At 47.2% G+C, this 23178-nt stretch overlaps 2 protein-coding genes across 4 annotated transcripts in view; both read left to right on the top strand.

Annotated features, from left to right (window-relative positions):
* The window catches only part of LOC309557074 (retinoic acid receptor responder protein 2-like), a 46018-nt gene extending 33333 nt beyond the window's left edge, over positions 1-12685 (top strand). For 2 of the 3 annotated variants that reach the window (XM_082259678.1, XM_082259680.1), the window contains exon 5: positions 11969-12195. In XM_082259678.1, the coding sequence (XP_082115804.1) occupies positions 11969-11996 (28 nt within the window). In that variant the 3' untranslated portion in view covers positions 11997-12195. Of the gene's footprint in view, positions 1-11968; positions 12196-12636 lie in introns of those variants that run through there. The other variant, XM_082259679.1, reaches the window with a different exon arrangement.
* Positions 12686-17251: 4566 nt separating this feature from the next.
* Positions 17252-23178, top strand: part of LOC309556397 (retinoic acid receptor responder protein 2-like) — a 43908-nt gene continuing 37981 nt past the window's right edge. The window contains exon 1 of the mRNA XM_082258861.1: positions 17252-17375. The gene's annotated coding sequence lies outside the window, so the exon portion shown is untranslated. The remainder of the gene's footprint in view (positions 17376-23178) is intronic.

Genomic DNA, 23178 nt, shown 5'->3' with positions numbered 1-23178 from the left:
AGTAAAAGTGGAAGTAGGAGAAAAAAATTCTACTCTAGGAAAGTACAGATACCGCATTTCCGTACTTAAGTACAGTAGTTAAGTAGTTCTACTTAGTTACCATACATCTCTGGCTCTACCCCCTTCTCCCTCCCACTCTGCTCCCTCATCTCCACCCCCTTCTTCCCCCCCACTCTATTCTCTTTTCCCTTCCACTCTACCTTCTTCTTCCTCCCCAACTCTACCCCTTTCTCCCTACCACTCTTGCCCTTTTTCCTTCCCACTCTACTCCCTTCTCACTCCCACTCTACCCCCTCCTCCCCCCACTCTAACCCCTTCTCCCCACCACTCTACCCCCATCTCCCTCAACTCCACCCCCTTCTCCCCACCACTCTACCCCCATCTCCCTCAACTCCAGCCCCTTCTCCCTCCCTACTCTACCCCCTTCTCCCTCCTTCTCTACCCCCTCATCGCTCAACTCCACCCCCTTCTTCCCCCCACTCTAACCCCTTTTCCCTCCCACTCTACCCCCTTCTCCCTCCCACTCTACCCCCTCCTCCCCCCACTCTAACCCCTTCTCCTTCCCATTCTACCCCCTCCTCTCACTCACTCTACTCTCTTTTACCTCCTGCCCTACCCCCCCCCCCACTCTACCCCCTTCTCCCTCCCACTCTACCCACTCTACCCCCTTCTTCTCCCTACCCCCTCCTCTCCCCACCTCTATCCCGATCTGTCCTCTTCCCACTCTTATCCTTCCTTTCCCTCCCTCTCTACCCCCTGCACCTTTTCTAACCCCTACTCCACCCCCCTTCCTCACTCTACCCTGTCTCCCCCCCTTCTCTACCCATTCCTCCCTCTCTTCCCTCTTACCCCCCCCTCTCTACCCCCTTCTCTCTCTCACTCTACTCTCTCTTACCTCCCATTCTACCCCCCCCACTCTACCCCTTCTACCCCCCTACTCTACCCCTTCTTCTCCCTACCCCCTGGCTCTACCCCCCTCCTCTCCCCATCTCTATCTCCACCTGTCCTCTTCCCACTCTCCCCCTTCCTTTCCCTCCTTTTCCCCCCTCTCTACCCCCTGCACTCGCTATAACCCCCACGCTACCCCCTCCTCCCCCACTCTACCCCCTTCTCCCTCCCATTCTACCCCTCCTCCCACTCATTCTACTCTCTTTTACCTCCTACCCTACCCCCCCCCCACTCTACCCCCTTCTCCCTCCCACTCTACTCCCTTCTTCTCCCTACCCCATGATTCTACCCCCTCCTCTCCCCACGTCTATCCCCATCTGTCCTCTTCCCACCCTTGTCCTTCCTTTCCCTCCCTCTCTACCCCCTGCACCCTTTCTAACCCCTACTCCACCCCCTTCCTCCCTCTATCCTGTCTCCCCCCCCCCTTCTCTACCTATTCCTCCCTCCCTCTCTTCACTCTTCCCCCCACCCCCACTCTACCCCCTTCTCCCTCTCACTCTACTCTCTCCTACCTCCCACTCTACCCCCCTCTCTACTCCTTCTACTTCCCTACTCTACCCCCTTCTTCTCCCTACCCCCTGGCTCTACCCCCCCTCCTCTCCCCATCTCTATCCCCACCTGTCCTCTTCCCACTCTCCCCCTTCCTTTCCCTCCTTTTCCCCCCCTCTCTACCCCCTGCACTCTTTCTAACCCCTACTTCACCCCCTTCCTCACTCTACCCTGTTCCCCCCCCCCCTTCTCTAACCATTCCTCCTCTCCCAACGCACTACCCCCTCCTCCCACCCCATGCTCTACTCCCACCTCTCCATCTATCTACCAGTTTACTTCCTTCATTTTGCCCTCCCCTCCTCCCTCCCTTGTCACCTTCCTGGAAAATCAATGAGTTGTCACCTTCCTAGGATATCTGTGAGTAGTCACCTTCCTGAGACATTGATAAGATGTCACCTTCCTGAGATATCGTGAGTTGTCATAGTGGAGGTCAGGCTAGGAGATGGAATGTATTGGAGGGGGTCAGGATACAGAGGTACATGGAGGGTGAGGGGTAATGTCTATCTGAGCATATGGGAACACATAGAGTGCCGTGTGAGCCCTTTGTATGATGTCCTGTGACTGTGGCTACCAGTACATAGGGCCCCTCTCCACCCAGAATTATAATTGGGGAGGGCCAGTTACCTCCAGCCTGTCAGATATCTCCATCTCCCTCCATCCGATTCCTGGGTGGTACAAAGGGGCAGAAGATTGGATGTTGTTACTTCTGATATCCAGAGACATCACAGAATGACAAATAAAAATGATTCCCATACAAATGAGACACCGAATGTACAATAGGTGCCATCAGGACCAGATCTGCCGAGAATCTGCCTGTATGTTCTATACTGTATTCTATACTAAACTAAGCATGCCAATATCTTCTATGCAGAATGTGGAAACCTTACAAGCGGACCTGAACAAAATAATGGGGTGGGCAACTACATGGCAGATGAGGTTTAATGTTGAAAAATGTACAACAATATAGACAACAGGCTTGGCAGTGGCATGCAATGCCAAGCTGCTGCAAGCAAAGCCAACAGAATACTGGGATGTATAAAAAAGGGGATTCACTCCAGAAATAAAGAGATTATTCTCCCGCTCTACAAGACTCTGGTCCGGCCACATCTGGAGTATTCTGTCCAGTTCTGGGCACCGGTCCTCAGGAAGGATGTGCTGGAACTGGAGAAAGTCCAGAGAACGGCAACAAAAATAATTAGGGGAATGGAGGACATCAGCTATGAGGAAAGACTACAAGCACTGAACTTATTCTCTCTGGAGAAGAGACGATTGAGGGGGGATATGATATCAATGTACAAATACTGTACTGGTGACCCTAGCATAAGGAACAAACTATTCAGAGAAAGGGAATACAATAAGACACGTGGCTAGAGTTGAGCGGACACCTGGATGTCCGCGTTCGGCGGGTTCGGTGTCCGGGTTTTCCCGGACACCGAACCCCATTGAAGTCAATGGGGACCCGAACTTTCAGGCACTAAAATGGCTCTAAAACACCAATGGAAAGGGCTAGAGTGCTGCAAATGGCAGCAAAACGTAGTTAAGAGCATGGCAAGTGCTCTGCAAACAAATGTGGATAGGGAAATAACTTAAAACAACAAAAAAAAAACAGAAAAATAAAACAATGTTCTTCATCTCTGAAGGACGAGGCCCATATGGAGTAGGAGGGAGGTTGAGGTGGTGGTGGATGTGGCGGTGTCATAGGCGTGCGCACAGGGTGTGCCGGGTGTACCTGGGCACACCCTAATCACCTAGGGCACATTAGCATTATCGCTCTGTTTGCCAGTGAGGAGATGGGAAAGATCTCCCTCGGACCTGCTCTGCTCTATTTCACTTTGCCAGCAGGGAGAGTAATGTATCGGGGCCATGTACATGTAGGCAAACACATGCATGTGTATTTAAACTTTGGTGTGCACACCCTAATGCAATAGGCTGCGCACACCTATGGGCGGTGTAGGTGGAAGCGGCGGTGGAGGAGGACCAGGGCCGGATTAAGAGCATCATGGGCTTGGTGCTGAGGATTTTGAAGGGCCTTAAGGGCCGTGCCTTGGCATGCACCCAGAGGAGGAAGGGTGCAGCCATGCATGCCTAATTCAACATGGGATGCTGTCTCTGAAGCCCATAAACACATCCATGCATCGGCAACTGTCCCTCCTTGTCCGGCCTTCGTGCTGTGTGGGGAGGTTCTGAGGGTGCTGCCTGGGGAAGCGAGCATAGAAGCCAGACTTCTGTGTTTAGAAAGTGACAGAAGAGCGGTCACAGTGAATATGGCCAACCCGGGGCCTAAATAAAGGTAGGGGCCTGGAGCTGCAGCTCCAATAGCCCCTATGTTAATCTGGCCCTGAGGAGGACGAGGTAGCCAACACTGCTTTTTTTCAGAAATTTTAAATGAGGGTACACCCCAAAAGAGTGAGAAAGAGCAAAAATAGAACAATGGCTGGGTAAGGTCGGTATCTATCTCTATTCTGCACAAGGTACGGAAAAGTCCTGTGGGATCCATGCCTGGTTCATTTTAATGAATGTGAGCTTGTCCACATTGTCTCTGGACAGGCGGCTGCGCTTGTCTGTGATAACGCCCCCAGCCATGCTAAATACCCGTTCAGATAATACACTGGCTGCAGGGCACGCCAGCACCTCCAAGGCGTAAAGGGCAAGCTCAGGCCATGTGCCCAATTTGGAGAGCCAGAAGTTGAAGGGGGCAGACCCCTCATTCAGTACGTCTAGGCGTGTGCACACATACTGCTCCACCATGTTGGTGAAATGCTGCCTCCTGCTAAGACGTTCCATATGAGCTGCTGGTGCTGCTGTTTGTTGTGGCGTGCTGACAAAGCTTTTCCACATTTCGGCCATGCTAACCCTGCCTTCTGAGGTGCTGGCGGTGCCCTGGTTGCGTTGGCGACCTCTTCCTCCTCCTCTGCCTTGTGCTTCCACTGTGGCCCCGCTGTCAGGTGGGAATGCCAGCAGCATCGCGTCTACCAGCGTGCGCTTGTACTCGCGCATCTTGCGATCGCGCTCCAGTGAGTGAATTAAGGACGGTACGTTGTCCTTGTAACGGGGATCCAGCAGCGTGGCCACCCAGTAATCAGCACAAGTTAGAATGTGGGCAACTCGGCGGTCGTTGTGGAGACACTGCAGCATGTAATCACTCATGTGTGCCAGGCTGCCCAGAGGCAACGAAAGGCTGTCCTCTGTGGGAGGTGTATCGTCTGTGTCCTCTGTATCCACCCAGCCACGCACCAGTGATGGCCATGAGCTGGCCTGGGTGCCACCCTGCTGTGAACATGGTTCCATCTTCTCCTCCAGCTCCTCCTCCTCATCCTCCAGAACTGTGCCCCTGCTGGACAATTGTGTCCCTGGCGTTTGTGTGTGCAGGAACCCACCCTCGGAGCCCCTTGTGAATGACTGCCCTGAAAGCCTTGGAAATGTTACCTCTTCATCCTCCTCCTCCTCCTCATCCTGTGCCACATCCTCTTCCATCATCGCCCAAATTGTTTTTTCAAGGAGGCATAGAAGTGGGATAGTTAAGCTGACAACGGCGTCATCGGCACTGGCCATGTTGGTGGAGTACTCAAAACAGCGCAATAAGGCACATAGGTCTCGCATGGAGGCCCAGTTATTGGTGGTGAAGTGGTGCTGTTCCGCAGAGCGACTCACGCGTGCCTGCTGCAGCTGAAACTCCACTATGGCCTGCTGCTGCTCGCACAGTCTTTCCAGCATGTGCAAGGTGGAGTTCCACCTTGTGGGCACGTCACATATGAGGCAGTGAGCGGGAAGGCCGAAGTTACACTGCAGCGCTGACAGGCGAGCAGCAGCAGGGTGAGAACGCCGAAAGTGTGCACAGATGGCCCACACTTTCTGCAGCAGCTCTGACATATCGGGGTAGTTTTTAAGGAACCTCTGCACCACCAAATTCAGCACATACGCCAGGCAAGGGATGTGCGTCAAACCGGCTAGGCCCAGAGCTGCTATGAGATTTCGCCCGTTATCGCACACCACCAGGCCGGGCTTGAGGCTCGCTGGCAGCAACCACTCATTTGTCTGCTGTTCCATGCTCCTCCACAACTCCTGCGCGGTGTGTGGTTTTTCCCCCAAACAGGCAAGTTTTAAAACTGCCTGCTGTCGTTTACCCCTGGCCGTGCTGAAGTTGGTGGTGAAGGTGTTACGCTGTCCGGATGAGGAGGCGGTAGAGGATGAGGAAGCGGAGTAGGAGGAGTTAGGAACAGGAGGCAAACTGAAGCGCCCTGCAATCCTCGGTGGTGGAAGGACATGCGCCAAATTGCTATCCGCCTCAGGCCCATCCGCCACTGCATTTACCCGGTGTGCCATTAGGGAGATATAACGCCCCTGACCGTGCTTACTGGTCCACGTATCGGTAGTTAGGTGGACCTTGGCACAGATGGCGTTGCGCAGTGCACACCTGATTTTTTCCCCCACTTGGTTGTGCAGGGAAGGGATGGCTTGCCTGGAAAAGTAGTGGCGGCTGGGCACGACGTACTGTGGGACAGCCACCGACATAAGGTTTTTAAAACTGTGCATCTCCACCAGACGGAAAAACAGCATTTCAAAGGCCAAGAATTTTGAAATGCTGGCATTCAGGGCCAGGGATCGCGGGTGGGTAGGGGGGTACTTCCTCTTCCTCTCAAGTGTTTGGGAGATGGAAAGCTGAACGCTTCCACGGGACATTATGGAGATGGTTGGTGACCCAGGTGGTGGTGTTGCTGACAGATCGTCTGTTTGCGGGGTGGCAGGTGCCGGTATCACTACAGATGTGGATGGAGCGGCCGAGACTGCAGCAGAAGAGGAAGCAGGATGAGCCAGAGACGTTTCTTGGTTTTGAAGGTGTCTACTCCACTGCAGCTCGTGCTTTGCACTTAGATGCCTGATCATGCAGGTTGTGCTCAGGTTGAGAAGGTTTATGCCCCGCTTCAGGCTCTGATTGCACAGGGTGCAAACCACTCATGTCCTGTCATCAGCACATTTTCTAAAGAACTTCCACGCTAGAGAACTCCTTTGAGCTGGCTTTGCTGCGCTCGTTCCCTTGCTGCGTTGGGCAGTAGCAGGCGTAGTGTCTTGGGCACGGCCGCTCCGCTTCTGCACCCTGCTCCCTCTTCTGCTGTGCTGGTGGCTCTGTGCGACCACCGCCTCTTCCTCCAAACTACTCAGGTCACCTGCATGACCTTCATTCCATGTGGGGTCGAGGACCTCATCGTCCTCCACATCATCTTCCACCCAGTCTTCACCCCTGCCCTCCTTGTCGGTCTCCACAATTCTGAACGCCGCAGCAGTTGGCACCTGCGTTTCGTCATCATCGGAGACGTGCTGCGATGGTCCTTGCATGTACTCATCTTGAGAAATAAGTGGTTGGGCATCGCTGCACTCAATCTCTTCCACTTCTGGGGCAGGGCTAGGTGGATGGCCCTGGGAAACCCTGCTGACAGAGTCATCAAAAAGAAGAAGAGACTGCTGTATGGCTTGGGGCTCAGACTGCTTGCCTGATTTGCAAGGGGGTGAGGTGAAAGACGGTTGGACATCGGCTGCAGGTGCCAACTCTGATCTTTCTGCAGTAGACTGGGTGGGAGACAATGTGAAGGAACTGGAGGCACTGTCAGCAACAAACCAATCTACTATCGCCTCTACGTGTTCTGGCATCATCACTTCTAGAGGCGCATGATGCCCTACCAAATACTGATGCAGGTTCTGTCGCCTACTAACACTTGAGGAAGGTGTTTCACTTGTGCGTGTAGCTGGCACAGATCGACCACGTCCTCTCCTTGCAACAGGAGCTCTACCAGCAGCACCACGACCCAGGCCACGGCCCCTATTTGACGGTCTCCTCATATTTCTGTAATTTATGATCTTGCCCTAGAAAGGTGTTTATTGAATAGCAGAACAAAACAACAACAGTATCGCACGGGTGTATCTCACAGTCAAATATGCAAACTATGCCGCAATTTCATGTTTTTTACCCCAAACAGAGTTGTATAAAGTACTCGAAACCCATACTTGAGTAAAAGTACAAGTGCTCGATCAAAAAGTGACTTGAGTAGGAGTGGAAGTGCTCAATCAAAAAGTGACTTGAGTAGAAGTACTAAAGTATTCAACATTTTTTGTACTTAAGTATTGCAAGAAGTTTTTTTAAAAATTTTGCTACTCAAGTACTGAAAGTAAAAGTACAAGTACTGTGTTACGTAGTTATTAAAGAAAGAAGTCAAAAGTTTGAACATCAAATTGTTTTTTATTATTTCAAATGCAGCTTTTATTTATACATACAGTAGCATTTATTTTCGTATGTGCTGATAATAAACATTATTATTATTATTATTATACAGGATTTATATAGCGCCAACAGTTTGCGCAGCGCTTTACAATGTGAAGGAAGACAATACAGTTACAATACAGTTCAAAACAGGAGGAACTAGAGGGCCCTGCTCGTTAGAACATGTTTTGAGCTTCATGAAACCTGCCATCTACTGTTCTGGCAGTGGTAATTTTTATAATAGTAACGAGTAACTATGCAGCACAAAAAAAAAATATCGGAGTAGAAGTATTGAAATCATCGAAAAAATGTAGTGAAGTAAAAGTGGAAGTAGGAGAAAAAAATTCTACTCTAGGAAAGTACAGATACCGCCTTTCGGTACTTAAGTACAGTAGTGAAGTAGTTCTACTTAGTTACTATACATCTCTGACCCCAAAAGGGTGTATATTGAATAGCGGAATAGGAAAAAGGATAAAAAACGGAGTATCTCACACGTACAAACACAGACTAGGCCCCGATTAAAATCTTTTGTACCCTAAAGGGAGGATGAGGAAGAGGAGTAGAAGGAGTTGGGAACAGGAGGCAAACTGAAGCGCCCTGCAATCCTTGGCGGTGGAAGGAGATGCGCCAAACAAATTTAAAAGGTGTATCTCCCACGTACCGACACAGACTATCCCGCAATTTAATTTTTTACACTCCAAAAGGGTGTATATTGAATAGCGGAATAGGAAAAATTTTATAATACGGTGTATCTCACACGTACAAACACAGACTAGGCCCCGATTACAATTTTTTGTACCCTAAAGGCAGGATGAGGAAGAGGAGTAGGAGGAGTTGGGAACAGGAGGCAAACTGAAGCGCCCTGCAATCCTCGGCGGTAGAAGGAGATGCGCCAAACAAATTTAAAAAGGTGTATCTCACATGTACCGATACAGACTATCCCGCAATTTAATTTTTTACACTCAAACAGGGTGTATATTGAATAGCGGAATAGGACAAATTTTACAAAACGGTGTATCTCACACGTACAAACACAAACTAGGCCCCGATTACAATTTTTTGTACCCTAAAGGCAGGATGAGGAAGAGGAGTAGGAGGAGTTGGGAACAGGAGGCAAACTGAAGCGCCCTGCAATCCTCGGCGGTAGAAGGAGATGCGCCAAACAAATTTAAAAAGGTGTATCTCACATGTACCGATACAGACTATCCCGCAATTTAATTTTTTACACTCAAACAGGGTGTATATTGAATAGCGGAATAGGACAAATTTTACAAAACGTTGTATCTCACACGTACAAACACAAACTAGGCCCCGATTACAATTTTTTGTACCCTAAAGGCAGGATGAGGAGTAGGAGGAGTTCGGAACAGGCAGGAGGCAGACTTAAGCACCCTCAAATCCTCGGCAGTATGAGATGTGCCCCAAAAATTGGAAAGGTGTATCCCACACGTACCGACACAGACTATCCCGCAATTTAATTGTTTTTACCCAAAGGTGTAGATTAAATAGCGGAATAGAAAATATTATCAAAAAAAAAGGTGTATGTTTCTCACACGTACAGAACCAGACTAGGCCCCAATAACTATTTTTTGTACCCCCAAAGGCAGGATGAGGAGTAGGAGGAGTTCGGAACAGGCAGCACCCTCAAATCTTCAGAAGTATGAGATGCACCCCAAAAATTGGAAAGGTGTATCTCACACGTACCGACACAGACTATCCCGCAATTTAATTGTTTATACCCAAAGGTTTTTATTGAATAGCGGAATAGAAAATATGATATAAAATTGGTGATTTTTCAATAGCACATGTGAAAAAAAAATTCCCCTTTTAAGTTTGTAATTTTTAACTAGATTAGTACAGACTATGCCACAATTTAATTTTTTTAACCCAAGGGTGTATATTGAATAGTGGAATATAAAAAAGTGTATAATTTTTGAAATCACTCAATAATAGCACATGTGAACACAGCAGTGTATGATCAGTCAGCACAGCAGCACTGAAGGAAAAACGCTGCACACAGTGACTGATAGAAAAAGACTTTTCTCCCTCCTCCTCAGTGGGCAAAAAAGATTGTTTTCACTGCACCCCACACACAGCAAAATCGATGTGGACCACTGACACCTGCCTATCTCCAGCCTCTCCCTAAAAGGATTGATAAGATCGGTCACTGCAAACCCCCCCCACACAGCAAAATCGATTGTAGAACATTGACCCTAAAAATCAGCAGCCTCGCCCTAAAATGCCCTACAACTCGCCCTGCCTAACACACTCCGACCTGTCCCTCAATTCTATCCGGACACAAATGATTTTTGCCTGTCTGTCCCTAATCAGCAGCCAGCACGTATGATGTGTGCTCTGTCCCTGAACTACAGCATAATGACGCAGCGTCGCTGGCTCAAACTTATAAAGACTTGGTCACATGTTTCAGATGGCCAATCACAGCTACTAATACATTTGTAGGCATGGCTGGGATGGCTTAAGGCACACCAGTTAAACGCTTGTTGATTGGCTGTTGAAAGCCCGCTATGAAAAGCGCGGCATTACATACAAAACCCAGAAATAAAATTACCGAACACGGATTTTTACCCGAATATACAGTAAAGTTTTCGGGTAACAAAAATCCAATTATTCGGTACGAACACGAATAATACAGTCCGTGTTTGCTCAACCCTACACGTGGCCACTCACTAAAACTAGAGGGAAAACGGTTTAACCTTAAAATGCGTAAGGGGTTCTTCACTGTCAGAGCGGTAAGGATGTGGAATTCTCTTCCACAAGCAGTCGTATCAGCAGGGAGCATCGATAGTTTCATAAAACTATTAGATGGAGACCTTAAAGACCACAACATACAGGGGTATACAATGTACAACATACAGGGATATATAATGTACAACATATAGGGGTATACAATGTACAACATACAGGGGTATACAATGTACAACATACAGGGGTATACAATGTACAACATACAGGAGTATACAATGTACAACATACAGGGGTATACAATGTACAACATACAGGGGGTATACAATGTACAACATACAGGGGTATACAATGTACAACATACAGGGGTATACAATGTACGGTTAACAGCAAATACACACACACATCATAGATTGAACTGGATGGACTGATGTCTTGTTTCAACCTCACAAACTATGTAAAGACTATATTATATTCTATATTGAAGATAGGAAGTTGTCATTGGAACAGAGCAGATGAGGTTGAGGTGGAAAGTGTTTGACAATTTTGTTTTGTACACCCATGTTTCTGCAGAGATAACAGCTCTCTCTTTCTCTCCCCCCCCCCCGCTCTGCCCCTTCCACTCCCTCTCCTCCCCCACCCCCTTCCCCCCCACTCTGCTCCCTTCTTTTCCCTCCCACTCTACCCCTTCTTTCCTCCCACTCTACCCCCTCCCTACTCACTCTACCCTCTTCTCCCTTCCACTCTTCTCCATTTTCCCTTCCACTCTACCCCCTTTTCCCTCCCACTGTACCCCCTTCTCCCTCCCACTTAACTCCCTTTTCCTTCCCACTCTACCCCCCAATCTACCCTTCCCCATCACCCTACTCCCCCCTACTCTAACACCCCCCCCCCACAATCTTCCTTGTTTTTACTCCCACTCTACCACCTTCTCCCTTCCACTCTGCCTCCTTTTCCTTTCCACTATTTTCCCTTTACCCCCTTTTCCTTTTTTCCGTCCCACTCTACCCCCTTCGCCCTCCCACTCTACCCCATCTCCCTCCCACTGTACCACCTCCTTCTCCCTCCACTCCACTCCAATCCCCCCCCCACTTTACCGCCTTCTCCCCCACTCCACTCCTTCCCCCACTTTACCCCCCCCCACTCTACCCCCTTCTTCCTCCCACTCTACCACTTCTCCCTCTCACTATACTCTGCTCTCTATCCTTTTCCCTCCCTCTCCTCTTCTCCCTCCCCCTTCTCTCTCCACCTCTACCCCCTCTCTACCTTGTCCAATCCCCCCCCCCCCCACCTGTCCTCTTCCCACTCTCCCTCTGCCTTTCCCTCCCTCTCCATCTTCTCTACCTCCTGCTCCCTTTCTAATCCCTACTCCACCCACCTACTTCTCACCCTTCTCTACCAATTCCTCCTCTCCTCCCAACCCATGCTATACCCCACCTCTCTATGCCTCTAATTCATTCCTTCCTCCCTCCCTCCCTCCCTCTCCCTGCCCCTTCAACCCCATACAATTTCCAGGTCCCCTCCTGAAAATGAGGAGCCATGATTGGATTATGAGAGAATATGAATAAAGGACTATTTCATACAAACGGACCCCCATTGTAAATGACCAGAGAAGTGGCCACTGTCTATGAAGTTGCTATGGGATAGAAGACATCATGTGTTTTATATGAGGGCCCTTAAAAAGGAACTCCGCTATGAACTATTTTATAAAGACAGACCAACATCACAAAACATCACAAAACCCCAGAGCCAATCAAAAAAGAGAAGAAGACTTCTACATGACTCCTCTATGATAAGTCTCTATGGATATAACAGTCAGGCACATGTGAGGATGTAATATAAACAGGAGCTGTGCTCAGTCATTCTTCACCCTCAGGATGTCATTGTCGCTATAAAAGGTGGCAATTTATGGTTGGTCCATATGGCTTCCAGTAGGACAATTTCCACTAAGAACACGGGACTGGACTTCCAGAAGATTCTCTTGATCCCCCGCAGTACCCCCTTCCCCCCAAGTAGTGAACAAGGATGAGAATGACAACCCATGTTTGGACCTGAAAAATAAAAGTAGGCAACAGCAGCTCCCATATTTCGATCCTGATAAGTCATGAGTTGAGTGATCTCCCTGAGAACATCACAACACCATAAGATCATGGATTTCCTCTGAGACGTGACATCACCCTGAGAACATGACACCACCCTGAGAACATGACATCACCATGAGATTGTGGCCTTTCACCTAAAACGTTATATCACTTTAAGTTTGTGACATCACTCTGAGATCATGACGTTCCAATAGGACACGATCTCACCCTGAGATCATGATATCACCTTGAGAACTATACTTTCCTCTGAAATCATGACATCAGCCTGAGAATGTGACAAGACCCAGGAACATTACCTCACCCTGAGACCATGACATCACCCTGAGACCATGACATCACCCTGAGACCATGACATCACCCTGAGAACATGACATCACCCTGAGAACATGACATCACCCTGAGACCATGACATCACCCTAAGAACATGACATCACCCTGAGACCATGACATCACCCTGAGACCATGACATCACCCTGAGACCATGACATCACCCTGAGAACATGACATCACCCTGAGAACATGACATCACCCTGAGACCATGACATCACCCTAAGAACATGACATCACCCTGAGACCATGACATCACCCTGAGACCATGACATCACCCTGAGACCATGACATCACCCTGAGACCATGACATCACCCTGAGACCATGACATCACCCTGCTGACTCTGCTCGTGTAAATGAGTTCTCGCCTAAGGAGGCGGAGCACAAACACAAGCACACCTCCCATTTATTAATGCCCCGCCATTAGAGAATAGAGAGTGGAATGTGTAGAGGGGAGAGCTCCTTTATGCCTGTATATATAATAGAAGTCATATATATCATTCTAAATATTATTCAGGGAAGTCTTTGGTATCAATATACAGTGAGATATTATATACACTTTATTATCTGTAACTTATTATATATTCTATAAAAAATGTTCTATAAATGTATCAAAGCCTAAAAAGAAATTGTCTGTGTAGTCTGTAAAAACCAATCAGAACAAAGCCTTCTCCAGTTCTCCTGTACAAAATGTTCCTCCTCCAATCTATGGGAGTACCATTGTCCCTGTACAGTGCGCCCCTCCTCCAATCTATGGGAGTACCATTGTCCCTGTACAGTGCACCCCTCCTCCAATCTATGGAAGTACCATTGTCCCTGTACAGTGCACCCCTCCTCCAATCTATGGGAGTACCATTGTCCCTGTACAGTGTGCCCCTCCTCCAATCTATGGGAATACCATTGTCCCTGTACAGTGTGCCCCTCCTCCAATCTATGGGAGTACCATTGTCCCTGTACAGTGTGCCCCTCCTCCAATCTATGGGAATACCATTGTCCCTGTACAGTGTGCCACTCCTCCAATCTATGGGAGTACCATTGTCCCTGTACAGTGTGCTCCTCCTCCAATCTATGGAAGTACCATTGTCCCTGTGCAGTGCGCCCCTCCTCCAATCTATGGGAGTACCATTGTCCCTGTACAGTGCGCCCCTCCTCCAATCTATGGGAGTACCATTGTCCCTGTACAGTGCGCCCCTCCTCCAATCTATTGGAGTACCATTGTCCTGTACAGTGCGCTCCTCCTCCAATCTATTGGAGTACCATTGTCCCTGTACAGTGCGCTCCTCCTCCAATCTATGGGAGTACCATTGTCCCTGTGCAGTGCGCTCCTCCTCCAATCTATGGGAGTACCATTGTCCTTGTACAGTGCACCCCTCCTCCAATCTATGGGAGTACCATTGTCCCTGTACAGTGCGCTCCTCCTCCAATCTATGGGAATACCATTGTCCCTGTACAGTGTGCCCCTCCTCCAATCTATGGGAATACCATTGTCCCTGTACAGTGCGCTCCTCCTCCAATCTATGGGAATACCATTGTCCCTGTACAGTGCGCCCCTCCTCCAATCTATGGGAGTACCATTGTCCCTGTACAGTGCGCTCCTCCTCCAATCTATGGGAATACCATTGTCCCTGTACAGTGTGCCCCTCCTCCAATCTATGGGAATACCATTGTCCCTGTACAGTGTGCTCCTCCTCCAATCTATGGAAGTACCATTGTCCCTGTACAGTGCGCTCCTCCTCCAATCTATGGGAATACCATTGTCCCTGTACAGTGCGCTCCTCCTCCAATCTATGGGAATACCATTGTCCCTGTACAGTGTGCCCCTCCTCCAATCTATGGGAATACCATTGTCCCTGTACAGTGCGCTCCTCCTCCAATCTATGGGAATACCATTGTCCCTGTACAGTGTGCCCCTCCTCCAATCTATGGGAATACCATTGTCCCTGTACAGTGCGCCCCTCCTCCAATCTATGGGAATACTATTGTCCCTGTACAGTGTGCCCCTCCTCCTCCACTCTTGACAATTGCAGATTTTTGCCCATTGGGACTTTAGATGAAGCGTCACACAACCAGTAATAAAAACATAGTAGAAGTTTATTGAGTATATGACAGCAATAAAACTGGGAAAAGCTGTCATAACGCCAAACAGTTGGCCGAAGTCTACAAATCCATTACATTGGTACATACAGTAATCAAATAGTACAAAGTAAATGTGTCATGGCATCTGTGGTGACCCGACGCATTTCGAGAGTTCAGGGGTTGATGCATAGACATCTTCTATAATAAAGTACAAGTGTCTCTGCGTCCAGTCCCTGTGTCCGTGGGATTGCGCTACTGCGCATGTGCCCCACGGACAGCCGTTGGGACTTGGAGCGCAGAGACTTCGGGCGGCCGGGCGAAAATGCAGTCGCCTCAGGTATCCGCCCCCTTCAATACCACCCACAGTAATGTCATGTGCCAGTGGATGGACGACGTGACACAACATCACTCCTTCCCTCGGCCCAGGGGGGTGTCTCTCAGCCCTTCTCCCAGCCTCATCGCCATTGGCTGCTACTATAAGATGTTCCCTTTTGAACACTGATTGGCTCCTTCTCGATCCTTGGTGGTCCATATAACTGCTGAAGCCTTGCTTGGCTTCAGTGTTACCTAGACTGCACTTGCTGCACATGTATATATGGCTGTAATCCTGGTAGGTTGTTTTACTATTTATGGGAGCTGCATCCAACTGATGATCATTATAACTTGATGATATGCCTATTTAGCTACACTTTGGTATGTTTTGATTTACCTTATTCTCTGCTTTAGCCTTTCTCTGCTTGGACATAATTTGTAAATTTTTGACCGAAAGCCAATTTGAACATCATCGGCACATTTTTATGCATAAATGGTTGGACCCACTTAATCATTGTCCCAGATGTGAGTGTACCTAAACATGTGATTTTTCCATATGGTGACCCTTTACTCTGATAAGCAGTATGCATTACATATACCCTCCGTTTATACATATCTTACTATATAAAGTCCAAGTGTCTCTGCGTCCAGTCCCTGTGTCCGTGGGATTGCGCTACTGCGCATGTGCCCCACGGACAGCCGTTGGGACTTGGAGCGCAGAGACTTCGGGCGGCCGGGCGAAAATGTTGAAGCGGCGAGCGTGCGCCAGCAAGTGCGCGCTCGCACGCAAGAGCCGCTCGGTCAGCTCTGTGCGTGTCCCCAATGTTGCTAGGGCAACAGGGACGCTATGCGCAAACAAGTCTGTTTTTACAAATGTTTGACCACATATGTTCTAGCGCCCGTTAATTTAACGGGTTTAATGTCTAGTAATCTATAAAGTAAAATGATTACAAAAATATAACAGTGTGTCCCTCCTCCAATCTATTGGAGGGAAAGTTGCAGGGTGAGGGGAGGAGTGGAGGGGTGAAGTGAAGGGGTGAGTGGTGGAGTGGTGTGGGGGGGGGTGAGGAGTGGAGTGGGGGGGGTGAGGAGTGGAGTGGGGGGGTGAAGGGTGGAGTTAGGGTGAGGAGTGGATTGGGGAGTCGAGGGGTGGAGTGAAAGGGTGAGGGGTGGAGTTGAGGGGTGAAGTGGTGGGGTGAGGAGTGGAGTGGGGGGGTGAAGGGTGGAGTTAGGGTGAGGAGTGGATTGGGGAGTCGAGGAGTGGAGTGAAAGGGTGAGGGGTGGAGTGGGGGGGTGAAGGGTGGAGTTGGGGTGAGGAGTGGATTGGGGAGTCGAGGGGTGGAGTGAAAGGGTGAGGGGTGGAGTGGGGGGGGTGGAGTGAAGTGGTAAAGTGAAGGGGTGAGGGGTGGAGTGGGAGGGGTGGAATGAAGTGGTAAAGTGAAGGGGTGAGGGGTGGAGTGGGGGGTGAGGGGTGGAGTGGGAAGTGAGGAGTGGAGTGGAGTGGGGGGGGGGTAAGGGGCGAAGTGGAGGGATGAAGTGAAGGGGTGGAATGGTGGAGTGGTGGGTGAGGGGTGGAGTGGAGGGTGAGGGTTAAGTGAAGGGGTGAGAGGTGGAGTGGGGGGGTGAGGGTTGGAGTGGAGGGTGAGGGGGTGGAGGGGGAGTGAGGGGAGGGGTGGAGTGGGGGGGGGGGGGGGGCGAGGGGTGGAGTGAAGGGGTGAGGAGTGGAGGGGTTTGGGTCCAGCAGAAGGACAGGATGCAGCTTTGCTTGCTGTGGTTTGTAGTTGTGAAATTGTATCATTCTGGAAATTTTTATCAATTTCTATAAATGTTTTCAGAGTTCAAATCTTCTGACACCCCCCCCCCCCTCAGACACCTCCCCCCCAACCCCTCAGATGCCCCCATTCCTCTGCTGGATGCCAAAAGCTGAGATGGTTCTGGGGGGTTAACTGGCCCCCCTTCCCTCTCTGGGCCGGCCCCCCACACTTCCTCTGCCTCTCCTCCTCTTCTCTGTTTTTCCCCTCCGCTGTCATTCCAAGAAAACTTCAGAGATCCGACGGACCCCCTGCAACCCAACCGGAGAATACAGACCCCCCACCAGACACACGTATGTACTATATATTCTATATACAGACCCCCCCCACCAGACACACGTATGTACTCCACCAGACACACGTATGTACTATATATTCTATATACAGACCCCCCACCAGACACACGTATGTACTATATATTCTATATACAGACCCCCCACCAGACACACGTATGTACTATATATTCTATATACAGACCCCCCACCAGACACACGTATGTACTATATAGTCTATATACAGACCCCCCACCAGACACACGTATGTACTATATATTCTATATACAGACCCCCCACCAGACACACGTATGTACTATATATTCTATATACAGACCCCCCACCAGACACACGTATGTACTATATATTCTATATACAGACCCCCCCCACCAGACACACGTATGTACTATATATTCTATATACAGACCCCCCACCAGACACACGTATGTACTATATATTCTATATACAGACCCCCCACCAGACACACGTATGTACTATATATTCTATATACAGACCCCCCACCAGACACACGTATGTACTATATATTCTATATACAGACCCCCCCCACCAGACACACGTATGTACTATATATTCTATATACAGACCCCCCCACCAGACACACGTATGTACTATATATTCTATATACAGACCCCCCCACCAGACACACGTATGTACTATATATTCTATATACAGACCCCCCCACCAGACACACGTATGTACTATATATTCTATATACAGACCCCCCACCAGACACACGTATGTACTATATATTCTATATACAGACCCTCCACCAGACACACGTATGTACTATATATTCTATATACAGACCCCCCACCAGACACACGTATGTACTATATATTCTATATACAGACCCCCCACCAGACACACGTATGTACTATATATTCTATATACAGACCCCCCACCAGACACACGTATGTACTATATATTCTATATACAGACCCCCCATCAGACACACGTATGTACTATATATTCTATATACAGACCCTCCACCAGACACACGTATGTACTATATATTCTTTATACAGACCCCCCACCAGACACACGTATGTACTATATATTCTATATACAGACCCCCCCACCAGACACACGTATGTACTATATATTCTATATACAGACCCCCCCACCAGACACACGTATGTACCATATATTCTATATACAGACCCCCCCCCCCCCCAGCAGACACACGTATGTACTATATATTCTATATACAGACCCCCCCACCAGACACACGTATGTACTATATATTCTATATACAGACCCCCCCACCAGACACACGTATGTATTATATATTCTATATACAGACCCCCCACCAGACACACGTATGTACTATATATTCTATATACAGACCCCCCACCAGACACATGTATGTACTATATATTCTATATACAGACCCCCCACCAGACACACGTATGTACTATATATTCTATATACAGACCCCCCCACCAGACACACGTATGTACTATATATTCTATATACAGACCCCCCATCAGACACACGTATGTACTATATATTCTATATACAGACCCTCCACCAGACACACATATGTACTATATATTCTTTATACAGACCCCCCACCAGACACACGTATGTACTATATATTCTATATACAGACCCCCCACCAGACACACGTATGTACTATATATTCTATATACAGACCCCCCACCAGACACACGTATGTACTATATATTCTATATACAGACCCTCCACCAGACACACGTATGTACTATATATTCTATATACAGACCCTCCACCAGACACACGTATGTACTATATATTCTATATACAGACCCCCACCAGACACACGTATGTACTATATATTCTATATACAGACCCCCCACCAGACACACGTATGTACTATATATTCTATATACAGACCCCCCCACCAGACACACGTATGTACTATATATTCTATATACAGACCCCCCACCAGACACACGTATGTACTATATATTCTATATACAGACCCCCCCACCAGACACACGTATGTACTATATATTCTATATACAGACCCCCCCCCCCCCAGCAGACACACGTATGTACTATATATTCTATATACAGACCCTCCACCAGACACACATATGTACTATATATTCTATATACAGACCCTCCACCAGACACACGTATGTACTATATATTCTATATACAGACCCTCCACCAGACACACGTATGTACTATATATTCTATATACAGACCCTCCACCAGACACACGTATGTACTATATATTTTATATACAGACCCCCCACCAGACACACGTATGTACTATATATTCTATATACAGACCCCCCCACCAGACACACGTATGTACTATATATTCTATATACAGACCCCCCACCAGACACACGTATGTACTATATATTCTATATACAGACCCCCCACCAGACACACGTATGTACTATATATTCTATATACAGACCCCCCCCCCCTAGCAGACACACGTATGTACTATATATTCTATATACAGACCCTCCACCAGACACACGTATGTTTTATATAGTTTATATACAGACCCCCCCACCAGACACACGTATGTACTATACATTCTATATACACTGTATAAGTCTCTTGCACATAGTAGATAATGTTTGGTGCACTCATATGTGTCTCAGGAAATGAAAGTGAAAGTCTGACTTCTAGAACACGATAGATATACAGAATGTGAGTCCAGCACACCCCGATATTCTCCTATAAAGGGAATCTCCGCTGAGGAGGCTGGAGCTGATATTGGCTGAAAGAGAATGTGGTAGGGGGAGGAGTCACTGCTCTAAAGGGGGTGGATTTATAGCTCTGATTCATTCACCTCTGTTGTTAAAATCTCAGCTTGAGCTACTGAGCTCCGTAAACAACATGATTTTTGCAGGAGAAGGTAAAGAGGAATCAAAGATTGTAACCTGCTGGCTGAAGAGAAGAATACAAAATATTTACATTTGTCATATTTACATAACAAAGAACAGGAAACATTGTTTTTATATTTTATTAGTCCTGATCATAAAAACAAAGAGAGGAAATATATACAAATCCATGAGCCCGCCCCCTTACATATATGCAATATGTGTTTGTGCTGGAGGTGTATGTGTTGGGGGAGGAGGTACAGGGGAAGAAGAAAGATCAAGGTGTACCCTGGTAGAGAATACTGATACCTTTCCCTGGATTGGCTGCTAGTGATCACATGACAATATTACATTACCCATATTTGCTACAATGGCTCAAAATGTTCATCTGACATCATCAGTCTGACTTGTCACCTCATTGGCTCTCTATGACCATGTGATATGTTGTAGAAGACTTCCAGTGTTCACTATGTGACCTTGTCCAGCTGCCAGCTTTCACTACATGGGCTTTGGGGGGATCACATGACGTCACACCACCTATGACTATGTAGAAATAATACAATGTATCGATACAAGTAGCTGAGTTTCTAGTTATATACAATGTATCCATACAAATAGCTGAGCTCCTAGTTATATACAATGTATCCATACAAGTATCTGAGCCCCTAGTTATATACAATGTATCCATACAAGTATCTGAGCTCCTAGTTATATACAATGTATCCATACAAGTATCTGATCTCCTAGCTATATACAATGTATCCATACAAGTATCTGATCTCCTAGTTATATACAATGTATCCATACAAGTATCTGATCTCCTAGCTATATACAATGTATCCATACAAGTAGCTGAGCTCCTAGTTATATACAATGTATCTATACAAGTAGCTGATCTCCTAGTTATATACAATGTATCCATACAAGTAGCTGAGCTCCTAGTTATATACAATGTATCCATACAAGTATCTGATCTCCTAGTTATATACAATGTATCCATACAAGTAGCTGAGCTCCTAGTTATATACAATGTATCGATACAAGTATCTGAGCTCCTAGTTATATACAATGTATCCATACAAGTAGCTGATCTCCTAGTTATATACAATGTATCCATACAAGTAGCTGAGCTCCTAGTTATATACAATGTATCCATACAAGTAGCTGATCTCCTAGTTATATACAATGTATCCATACAAGTAGCTGAGCTCCTAGTTATATACAATGTATCGATACAAGTAGCTGAGCTCCTAGTTATATACAATGTATCCATACAAGTAGCTGATCTCCTAGTTATATACAATGTATCCATACAAGTAGCTGAGCTCCTAGTTATATACAATGTATCCATACAAGTATCTGATCTCCTAGCTATATACAATGTATCCATACAAGTAGCTGAGCTCCTAGTTATATACAATGTATCCATACAAGTAGCTGAGCTCCTAGTTATATACAATGTATCGATACAAGTATCTGATCTCCTAGTTATATACAATGTATCCATACAAGTAGCTGAGCTCCTAGTTATATACAATGTATCGATACAAGTATCTGAGCTCCTAGTTATATACAATGTATCCATACAAGTAGCTGATCTCCTAGTTATATACAATGTATCCATACAAGTAGCTGAGCTCCTAGTTATATACAATGTATCGATACAAGTAGCTGAGCTCCTAGTTATATACAATGTATCCATACAAGTAGCTGATCTCCTAGTTATATACAATGTATCCATACAAGTAGCTGAGCTCCTAGTTATATACAATGTATCCATACAAGTAGCTGAGCTCCTAGTTATATACAATGTATCCATACAAGTATCTGATCTCCTAGTTATATACAATGTATCCATACAAGTAGCTGAGCTCCTAGTTATATACAATGTATCCATACAAGTAGCTGATCTCCTAGTTATATACAATGTATCCATACAAGTAGCTGAGCTCCTAGTTATATACAATGTATCGATACAAGTAGCTGAGCTCCTAGTTATATACAATGTATCCATACAAGTAGCTGAGCTCCTAGTTATATACAATGTATCCATATAAGTAGCTGAGCTCCTAGTTATATACAATGTATCCATACAAGTAGCTGAGTTCCTAGTTATATACAATGATACATGGCACAGCTCATATGATCTGCTGGTTGGTGCAGATGTAGCCATTGTCTTCCCAGACAGAAGAGCCGGAGTTTTATCTGGCAGGATGGAACCTCTTCCTGTAAACAGGCCATGGTTTCCTCACACTCCGTCATAGGGATTGTTTCCACTTCATCTGCTCCGGGGTAGAGAGGTCACCGGAGGGAAGAGAGGACTTCTCATGGGAAGGTCCCGTGTCTCGGGTGGGGGGTAAAAAGCACACAAATATTTCTCTATTGTGAAGAAAATGTTGCTGTTCTGTAGATGTATCTTCTGCCTTTTTCTGGATTTACAGAGGAGTTTGAAAAATTACAGTACATATACAGTATATATACTGTATGTATATTTATTTAATAAAGGCACACGAGTTATGAAGGATAAACAAAAGAAAAACCAAACAAAACCACTAATTGTATATCCTCAGGACCATAAACCTGCAGCTGCTGCAGAGGAAGGCTGAAAACTCCAATTAATATCATGATGGGGGTCTGTGTACAAAGAAAGGAAGACCCTCCAGGTTACAGAAGGAGCGTACCCCAGAGCGTGTATAGACACAGGTGTCACAGAGGTTCAGAGGTCACACTAAGAGTCACAGGATGACACAGGATGCCTAGTGTACTCTGGAGTCAAAGGATGATGCAGGATGCTCTGGATGCCCTTGGAGTTGTAAGGGTGATGAGATGACACAGAATGCAAGGTTTACTGAAAACACAAGAGTAGATAGGGTTCATGGAGGTCAGGGGAGACACAGCAGAGCATGGGAGGCACAGGAGTTGCAGGAAACACAGGAGCCACTGGGGAAATGCAGTCACTTGAGGCACAGGAACAT

This window comes from Pelophylax lessonae (genome assembly GCF_965119305.1).
Source record: "Pelophylax lessonae genome assembly, chromosome: 5".
NCBI classification, from domain to species: domain Eukaryota; kingdom Metazoa; phylum Chordata; class Amphibia; order Anura; family Ranidae; genus Pelophylax; species Pelophylax lessonae.
This window is presented reverse-complemented; position numbering and strand designations above follow the sequence as displayed.